Genomic DNA, 10,589 nt, shown 5'->3' with positions numbered 1-10,589 from the left:
TCGCGTTCTTCTTCATTTGCAGCAAGAATTTCTTTATTTCTTGCTAAAATCCCAATCTTTGGATCGATACCCCGAGCAACGTTTTTGGTTCTAGGTCTGTGGGTTTCATTTCCCTTATCCATTGTTTTATAAACGAATCGACGATGTTTTGATTTTACGATTCGCGGCGATGTTTCGGTTGAACACAAGAACGAGGGAAAAAAAAAATTCTTCCACAATCGGAAGATAATATGAAACTGGAAGAAGAAGAGTTGAAATGAGTAGAATTTTTTTTGATTTGGTTTTTATACAGTTTTACCAGAAGGGCACTTATGTAACTTCAATATCATATAGGGTACCCCTTAACTAGAGTCTTTGGCTGGGTATAAATTGATGGCCCCTAAATCCTTTCGGGTGGCCCCTGAAAACGCTTTGTTTTTTTTTTCTTTAGCTGAAATAGAATACAGAGAACAAGAATTGAACCTGCTAAAATATATTATAAGATACTAGAGAACGAGAAAATTAACAATTACAAGCCTTACTTAAAATTTACAGTACTAATGGAACACAGGAACAATGATCATGGATCATTCCCGGATTCCTCTTCGTCGTTCCCTTTCAAGAACTTCAATACTTGTAGCATTGTTGGCCTTTTAGCTGGGTTCTCAGTTACACATAAAGTTGCAATCTGCAATGCTCGTAGCATTCCCTGTTTCGTCTCAACGTTCATAATCATCGCATCAAGAACATCAATGACTTCACCTTTCTTGATCTTCTGATGCACCCAGCCAACCAGATTTCCACCATCAATCTCTTTGAAATCAGGACCAGTCGGCTCCTTCCCGGTAACCAATTCAAGCAAGATAACACCAAAACTATATACATCTCCCCTTATTGTAGACCTGCAACTCTGGCCATACTCTGGTGGAATGTAACCAAAAGTTCCAGCAATATCAGTACTGACATGTGTTTCACAAGCACTGATTAATCTTGCGAGGCCGAAATCTGCAACTTTTGGTTCAAAATCTTCATCTAGTAGAATGTTGCTTGCTTTAATATCTCTGTGAATGATGTGAGGAATGAAACCATGATGCAGAAAAGATAGTCCTCGAGCAGATCCTAATGCAATCTTGAAACGCTTAGACCAGTCGAGAACTTCAAGAGCACCGGTTCGGTTTCTCAGCCACATATCTAAGCTTCCATTTGCCATGTATTCATACACAAGAAGTTTTTCTTCATCAAAAGTACAGTACCCGAGTAACGAAACCAGATTTTGATGCTTTACCTGTAAAACCATAAACATGTATCACCCGAAATCAATATGATATTTAGTTAATAAATTAACAGTAGAATGGGAAAACTCAGAAAACTGTAATTACCTTGCCCAATGTTTCCATTTCGGCTAGAAATTCGCGGTGACCTTGTGTTTTTGCATGGCTTAACTTCTTAATAGCAACTGTTTTTCCTTCCTCCAATATTGCTTTATACACAGTTCCAAACCCTCCATCTCCAATAATATTTGTTTTGCAGAAATTATTAGTTGCTCCAAGTATGTCAACTAAGGTTAGCTTCAGTAGAGGCTGCTCAAACATGGCAATATTGATGCTTAGCGGCTCTTTTGATCTGCTACTGCTAAGATAATAAAAATTTGGATCAGTAGAGCTATTAAATTTGCTGTCATCCAACTTCATTGAAGGACTTTCCCTGCTGTTACTCATTTTCCTTCTCATCAATATGTAAACAACCGCAAGAGCAACAAATGCACTGCCCACTACTACTCCTGCCAATCCCCATGAATTTAGAAATGGTGGTACTCCATGAATCCCACTCATCTCACAGTGCAAACCAAGAATTCCCCCGCACAGATTTTTGTTGCCAGAAAGAGAAATCTTTGAAAAATTCTGACAAATTCCAATCTTCGGTACCAAACCTCCCAATCTGTTATCAGCCAGATTCAAGTAGTACAAATTTGAAAGCGCACATAAACTATCCGGAATTGTTCCAGAAAGCGAATTGCCCGAAATATCAAAGTATAAAAGCTGCTCAAGCGCCCCAAGCTCAACAGGAATTTCTCCTGTGAACATGTTTCCATGAAGATCCAAATACGTTAAATACAACAAATTTTCCAATGAACTTGGGATATTCCCATCAAAGAAATTCATACTCAAATTCAAGACTTCAACCCTCCACGATATATTACTCGGAAATAGTCCATCTAAAGAACCAGACAACTTATTCTGCTGAACATAGAGACCAACAAGATTAACCATGCCTGAAAGAGACGAAGGCAACACTCCCCTAAGTTCATTCGAGCTTAAATCCAGGTGAGAAAGTCCATCCAGCTCTCCAAATTTCAAAGGAACAGAACCCGAAAGCATATTTCCAGTTAAATTTAACTTCACAAGACTAGTGATGTAACCAAGTGTTTCAGGTATCATACCCGTAAGCCGGTTATTACCAAGATACAGTCCTTGAAGCTTAACACAATACTTTAACTCGTCCGGAATCGTCCCCGTGAGAGCGTTACCAGACAAATCAAGCGAAGTAAGATTAGTAAGCCGAGATATCGATTTTGGAATACTCCCAGAAAGCCTATTATTGTTCAGTGACAAATCAAGAATCACAAAGCAATTACCAAGCTCTTCAGGTATTGAACCCGACAACCTATTATACGACAAATCATAAACTCCATGGTGCTGAACAAAACTTGAATCCGGTATATTAATCTGCCGAAAATAAGCAGACGGGGTCGAAGGTATTGATCCGGTAAGCTGATTATGCGAAAGAACCAAACACTGTAACTGCTCCAAACCAACAATTCTCCCTGGAATCGACCCCATAAAACTATTATTACCAAGATCCAACGTCGTCAGCGAAACACAATCAGCAATCTCATATGGAATAACCCCACTAAGAAAATTCGAATTCAACGATAAAACCGAAAGCGATTTCAGTTTACCAATCTCTTTGGGCAGCTTCCCTTGTAATCCATTGTTACTCAAAATCAATCTCTCAAGTGCTTCTGCATTACCAATCTCAACAGGAAGATGTCCCTCCAAGAAATTACCCGAAGCCGAAAACTCCATCAAATTAACTGCATTCCATATACTTACCGGAAGTTCACCAGTAAAATTATTCGAATCAATATCAATTACCATCAATGGAAGCTCAGATAAATATTCTGGTATCACCCCACTAATCTGATTATTAACTAAAACCAATTGAGTCAAATTCTTACAATTTACAAATGTCTTCTCAATAGTACCAGTTAGCAAATTACTATCCAAATCAATCTCTGAAAGCGAAACAGCAATACAAATATCTTCAGGAATTTCACCACTAAGTAAATTATTGCTTAAACTAATATGACTAAGTGCAGAACAATTACCAATCTCCGGTGGAATTTTGCCCGTAAAACGATTACTGGACAACAATATAGAATCGATTGTCTTCCATTTCCCAAACCAAGATGGTAATGAACCAGAAAGCTGGTTCCTTTCTGCTGAAAATGATAACATTGGCAATTTTGATAGTTCTTCAGGTAATGAACCAGACAATGAATTGAAAGAAAGCATTAATGTCTTCAGATTCTTGCACTCACCGAGCTCTGCCGGAACAGAACCATTCAGTTCAGAATACACAAGATTAAGAATTGATAAATTTTCTAATTCTCCGATTGATTTTGGAATTGGACATTTCAATGGATTATAAGAAAGATCAAGCTTATTCAAATTCTTCAACTTTGATATTTCATCAGGCAATGGACCTTTAATCAAACAAGAAGGAGAGAACAAGTTTTCAAGATTCTGTAAGTTTCCAATTTCTGGTGGTAAAACTCCGGAGAAATGATTGATTCCGATATAAAGATCGGTGAGATTTTGTAAATTTCCAATTTCCGATGGGATAGTACCAGATAATGAGTTATTAGAAATGTCTAATGAAACCAGAGAGTTCAGCTGTGTAAACAGAGTATGAGAAAGAGAACCTGACAGAAGATTATTACCAAGATCAAGAATTTCAATGCGAGTCAGTTCCCCGAGCTCGACAGGGATATCTCCGGTTAAAACATTCAGAGACAAATCAAGAAACTTAAGCTCCGTCAGTTTTCCGAGCTCTGCTGGGATTTTTCCGGTGAAGAAATTACTACCAAGTTTCAGAGTTTCTAACTGAGTTAACTCACTTAACTGACTAGGAATCTCACCTGATAATGAGTTTTCATTGAGAATCAATTCTCTCAGAGATTGCAAACTAGAGATTGAAGATGAGAGATTGCCATAAAACTGGTTTCCAAATAAATCAAGAGTGATGAGATTTGAAAGAGAGAATAAAGAAGAAGAAATAGGACCTTTCAGAGACTGAGTTGAAAGAACGATTGAAGTAACTCGGTTATCTTTATTACAGTGTACACCTTTCCATTGACAATAAAAAACAGAGGGGTTCCATGAAGATAAAACACTTGGGTTCTCTAAACTGCTTTTGAATAACAAAAGTGATTTTCTTTCTGGGTTTTCATCTTTTTGAACTGAAACGAAACTAGATGAAGAAGATGAGAGAAACAAACATACAAGAAGAACAGGAAGAAGGAAAGATAGAATCTTCATCGCCATTTTCACATGAAATGAAGAGCTTGAATGGAGGTTTTATTTGTGATTTTTTTACAGTGTGGTATTGAGCTATAGAGATAGAGAGACAAGAAGGTAGAGAGGCATTTAAGCTGTGAATCTTTGCAACTAAATACTGATGTTTTTGGAAGTTGAAATCTCTGCAAACGAAGTCATGAAAACAGGGAGTTTTATTCATGCAATAAATTTTGCTCTGAAAATATAAGTCCGAAACGTTACGTTACATTTGAAAAGACCTCCTCGCATGTCTGAGAAAAGCTGTCCATAGTACAAAACACAAAATGTACTGGACTCATTAAGACAATAACACCCTCGAAAAACACCTGAAAAGTGAACAAGTATAAGGGTAGTCCAGTCAAAAGGACTGACAGAATATTTAACTTACTTTTTCAGGGACTTTAAAACCATAAAGTTTTTTTTTCAAAACTACAAAACATTAATTTTCCGGGTGATTTTTAGAATGACGAAATTACCCTTGGATGGGTTGTTGGCGAGTTTGGCAATCACATTTAAAGTCTGCAGTGTTTCTATGCATGAAAATGGTAAGAGAAGGGTAGTTATTGTAATTATGCGTCTGCACAGGGATTGAGAATGGAAAGAGGATTTGATAAGACGTGAGAACAAGAAAGAAAGTAATGTGGTCAGTCAGATGAGTTGTCTTTCCTGCTGAAAAGAGAGACAAAGTCTGAAAATATAATTTTGCTAAAGAAAGACTAAAAATGAGAAAACTTGTCTTCTAGGGATGAAACATGATGTTTGATTTGGGCACAATGACAAAAATTTTGAAATCAATGGTGCAGATTTCATTGTTTTCTACTCATGATTTTGTTGTTTTTTGATTTGATATGATTTGATTTAGTTGACTTGTAATTGTCTTTTAAAAGGGTTATTAAGGTGGTGTTTCCCAAAGCCAACCAAACTTCCTAAACAAAAACATTTGAAAGGCCGATTATTGTTGTCGTACCTCTGAGATAGGGCCGGAGTTTAGATAATCTTTAAAACTACGGTATTATATTGTCAAAGGGTCTCTCTTAATAAAAAAAATAAGCTAGAGCAATACCAATGTTCTCTATTGGGAAATGTTGTTTAAGTTGAAAATTTGAAATACTGCCTAGGAAACGAATAGTTGTCGGTGGTGTCGTTGGAGAAGCTTCCGAAAACAAAAATCTAGTGATAATTTTTAATAATTTAGCTATTGGATGCATACGATTAGCGTTGACGATAAAAAGAAAGTTGAAAGTACAAGTACCTCATCCTGTGATCCCGCCATTCCCCTAGGTTTGAATCCCATAACAGGTTTTATGGATTCAAAGAACACGAAGGAGAGATGGCATTTCCTAGCTAGCTTCAGAAGATCCAAAGGTTAGCGTTGTAAAGTCGTCTTCGTCAAAGCCAGTTATAGGAATTGGTATGAAATTGAGTATGAAATCTAATGGTATATGCATGGGTACTCTCACAAGTTTAAAAAAGAAAATATTTCCTAAATCTAAAGTTGCTAACAAAGTCTCGGCAAATAAACTAGTGGAGTTTGATTTTTCATGGGGATTAGAATTTCCAATTCTAAAGACTAATCGTGAAGAAACGTTTAGCGATCTCGCAAAAAATCATGATGATTTAGTTATAGAAGATGTTGATAAGTATGCTAATTGTCATTAAGCATCGGTTTTTATTGTTTTGTCAATAGGCAGCTTAGTGTTCTGCCAGGTAAATGACAAAGCCTATCACAGCCTTGTTAAGCTTTTCACTGAATTTGGTGATTCTTCAGGTCAATTATTCAACCTGAACAAATCGGGTGTGTTTTTCAGCCCCGAAACTGAAACACACATTCGTTAGAGAGTTAAACAAATTTTAGGTGTTAAGGACATACCCCAAAATGATAAATACCCGGGGTCACCTTTATCACCAATAGACCGAAAATGGACTGTTTTGAGCCCTTAGTTCAAACGGTGAAGAGTAGACTGCACATCTGGAGGGGAACAAATTTAAACTTGGCAGGTAAAACTGTAATGATAAAAAAATGTTTCAACTTCACTGTATGCTTATCAAATGAATTGTTTAAAAATCCCAGTTAATATATGCAATAACATTACAAAATTTCAGAGAAATTACTGGTGGGGAAGAAAATGAAAAAGGAAAAAAAGGGAGTTTTCCTTAAAAACTGGAAGTCGTTTTGTAACCATTGGAAGAGGGAGGTCTTGGGATAAAAGATATACGAAACTTCAATGTAGCAATGATTGCTAAAATGGGTTGGAGGCTAAAAGAGAATCCTGATTTTTTTTGCGCCAAAACCCTTAAAGCTAAATATTACCCTAATTGTGACATACTTCACATAAAAAAAACTCCCAACAGGAGGGATAGTTGGATTTGGAAAGGCATGTTAACAGGAATTCACCAAATCAAAAAGGGATGTTGCTGGGAACTAGGAAATGGTGAAACTATTTATATTTGGGAATATTCCTGGATACCAGGAACAAACATCCCGATTCATAAACATGCAACTGATATTGATGGCTTATCAAAAGTCAAGGATTTGGTTACCTTAAACAACACCTGGGACTTAGAGAAACTTGCAAAATGTTTCGATAACCAGAAAGTTGAATTAGTTAAGCAAATAAATATACCTTCTGATAATATGAAGGACATACCTCATTGGAGGATAAATGAAAAAGGGATATTCTCAGTAAAATATCTTTATAATCACATAAACTCTTTTGGGGATATAAATCAAAACTGGATGAAAATATGGAACTTGAACACCTTTCCTTCTTTTAAACACTTTATATGGAAGGCATCTCATGCCATCCTACCAAATAACATGTGTATGGCAGCAATTCTGCCTGACACTGATACGACTTGCAAGCTTTGTGGGGAGGGTCAGGAATCCCAATCTCACTTGTTCATGAAATGTAACTATACCATACAAGTTTGGCAACATTTAAATTTCGATATGAACTTCATTATAAATGGCACAACTGACTTTCATGAATGGCTGAATGATTATTTGGGAACTAACAATAGAGATGGTTATGCTGTAGAATGGAATGTTTTATGTAGTGTTACCATATGGCATGTTTGGAAGATACGATGCGATGTAGTCTTCAAAAATAAAAGTAAAGAGAGTACAACCACAGCTGATGAGATAATGAAATTCATAAACAACTATAAAATGGGAACAAGACCTGGTTACAATGTACTACAACTCAACAATCGATGAAAATCTTATGGTAACAAACATGGAATCTGCTGACTATTCAGATCTGGAAAGGATGACAGGCTACATGAATCTAAAATTAAACATAACACTGACAATGATGAATACTGGATCAAATGCTGTCATTTCTCTAACTTTATGTGATTACTCAGGTAACATTAGAGAAGCTTGAGACATCATCACAGATTGCACTACCACATAACAATTAGAGCTTCAAGGAGAAGAAGTGGCTTTCCGATGGGCAACAAATTGGAGTGGGCACACAATTACTTTCCGAAACGATTCTCGCCAGACTCTCTTCCGGCTGATAGGAGTGTACGCCAAATCCAGTGAGAGAAGATACAAAATTAGCAAGGATTTTGGAAATACCACTAAGTTTGATATAAACTTTAGAGTGAATGCCTTTTTTTTGGTAAAGAGAATAGACATAATATGGGCAGCTAAATTAGTAGTCTTTTGTAATAAGTATGATATAAAAAATACTTGGAATGGAAATAGCTTATGGGCAATCCTAACTTATCTAAATATCCAAACATGGAACTATGATGAAATGATTCATAGGAACTCCCATTACGGAGCATCTGGAAACTTGACGTTCAATGAATGAGGGATCCCTCTTTTTGCAAAAAAAAAAAGCAGTGCCGCATTGGTTTTTGTTGTGGTTCAACTTTATCGTAGCTTTATTTTTACTTTGTTGTTTTTTCTGTTGGTTTTCCGCTCTACACACGATTTACGTGTCTTTTAATCAATTCTCTTTGCCCGGTCAGAAAGAAAAAAACGAATTAAAAAAACTAGAGCTGTCAATTATTAACCCGACCCGCGGGTTGACCCTAGCCCGGCTTGTTTCAACTCGGCTTGGCTGGGCTTGTTTCCTAAACGGGCCGGGTTAGGTCTGTTATATCTGACCCTAATAGAAAACAAGCCGGGCTAGGTCTAACCCGCGGGTTACCAGCCAACCCGTTAAATTATGATAGTAACCTAGAATCGGAGGTATCGGTAGTATTTTACCTTCTACCCAGGTAACCGGGTACTTCTCATTCTTATCTAAGTTTTCTAAAGAAAGAAAAATCAGAAAACTTCTCTTAAGTTTTAGATCTGGACTGGAGGGTGGAGGCAAAGCAGAGCTGCAGAGGTATTCCGTATTCGTGTTCGTCTCTTTTTCTAACTTAAAACTAAATAGGGTTGTTTTTTTCTATTCTGAGTTCTAGATTAGATTTTGAATCTTTGATCTTTAAGTTTACTGTTTAACTATAATGATCTTTTTTTTTTTTAATTTTCTAACTATCTGTTATTCTGTTTGATTTTCAGGGGTTAGGGTTAGGGATTTACTCGTAATCAACTAACCAAGTTTTATCCTTTAGGTTGTTTTTTCACTTCTAAGTTATAGATTAGATTTTGATCTTTAAGTTTAACTTTAATGATCTTTTTTTTTTAATATTCTAACTATCTGTTTGATTTTCAGGGGTTAGGGCTTTCTTTAGACTACCGTTGAAGAAGAATAGGAAAAATTGGCCGATGATTTTACTTCTACTTTCCTAATATAGGTGAGTAGTTCTAAGTTTTTAATGCATAACTTGTTTTAAGTACTGTTAGGTGTTTGTGGAATGATTCTTAGAACCCCAATCTCCTTTTCACGAATTTGTGTCATTTATTGTTAACTCATGTCTCTTAATGTCAATCTATCTCTTAATGTCAATCTATAATAAATTAATAATGCATAGCTTGCTTACGTTATGCTTGTGAATATTTATTTGAATTACAAAGGTTTACTGATTCTGAAAATGGAAATGAACTCCATATGCAGCATGTCAGAATCAGAAAGCTCATGTTTTATTTTGGCTTACATGAAAGTGTAAAAAAGCATACTTTTGTTGGCTTTTCCTTTGCCAGTTTGGGATGTGTACTTGTTGGGATTTTAATTATTGACAGCTCTAGTCCCCTGTGATGTAGCTCAAGGCTTACTAATTTTGATTTTTGAATTCTTTATGTAGCTTCCTAAAATGTCAGTTGAAGAAGACCATGACGATGTCATGAGTGAAGAGGATATCACAGTAGTAGAGTCAATGACAATTCAAGAGCATGCTTCAAAGAAAAGGAAATTTACATCAAAAGTATGGAATGATTTTGATTGGTCACGAGACAAAGATGGTAAAGAAAAGGCTATGTGCAAGCATTGTGGGAAGGAATATGCTTATGACAGTCAGAAAGGAGGAACATCAACTATGTCAAGGCATTTAGAGAAGTGCCCTAGACTGAAGATGCAAGATGTGGGGAAACTTTTGTTATCTACAAATAATGGAGAACTGGCTACTCGTGCACGCAAAATAGATCAATCAAAGTTTCAGGATTTAGTTGCAAGACTAATTATTGGTAAAAATCTCCCCTTTAATTGTGTAGAATGGACTGAATTTAGGGAGTTATGTAGTTATCTGAATGTCGATGTTGAAACCATATCAAGGAATACTACAAGGTCTGATATTCTTAAAATGCATAAGTTCCAAAAAGAAGTTATTCGCAAGAAATTACAATGTGCTCCAGGTAAAATATGTCTAACATCAGACATGTGGACCTCCGTCAACACCACTGGATACATAAGTTTAACAGTACACTTTGTTGATCAAGATTGGGTATTGCAGAAGTTTCTTTTAAATTTTTCTCCACTGCCACCACCCCATACTGGTCAAGCACTTTCAGATAAGTTATTTCTGATGTTAAATGATTGGGGAATTGAAGGAAAAGTAACCAGCATCACTTTGGATAACGCTGCATCAAATACT

At 36.3% G+C, this 10,589-nt stretch overlaps 1 protein-coding gene across 2 annotated transcripts; it reads right to left on the bottom strand.

The window, feature by feature from the left end:
- Nucleotides 1-471: 471 nt before the first annotated feature.
- On the bottom strand, nt 472-4,711 carry LOC113303030 (leucine-rich repeat receptor protein kinase EMS1-like). 2 transcript variants are annotated; one of them, XM_026552018.1, is made up of 3 exons: nt 3,581-4,711; nt 1,359-3,481; nt 472-1,264 (listed from the first exon to the last, which is right to left on the bottom strand). In XM_026552018.1, exons 1-3 carry the CDS (start codon nt 4,584-4,586, stop codon nt 560-562), a joined length of 3,834 nt encoding a protein of 1,277 aa, XP_026407803.1. In that variant the 5' UTR covers nt 4,587-4,711; the 3' UTR covers nt 472-559. The 2 variants fall into 2 exon arrangements, with proteins under 2 accessions (XP_026407803.1, XP_026407802.1); XM_026552017.1 differs by having other exon boundaries at nt 1,359-4,711.
- Between the last annotated feature and the right edge of the window lie 5,878 nt (nt 4,712-10,589).

Source organism: Papaver somniferum, chromosome 8, assembly GCF_003573695.1.
Source record: "Papaver somniferum cultivar HN1 chromosome 8, ASM357369v1, whole genome shotgun sequence".
NCBI lineage: Eukaryota > Viridiplantae > Streptophyta > Magnoliopsida > Ranunculales > Papaveraceae > Papaver > Papaver somniferum.
Note: the sequence above shows the minus strand (reverse complement) of the source record. Positions and strands in the feature narration are given on the sequence as shown.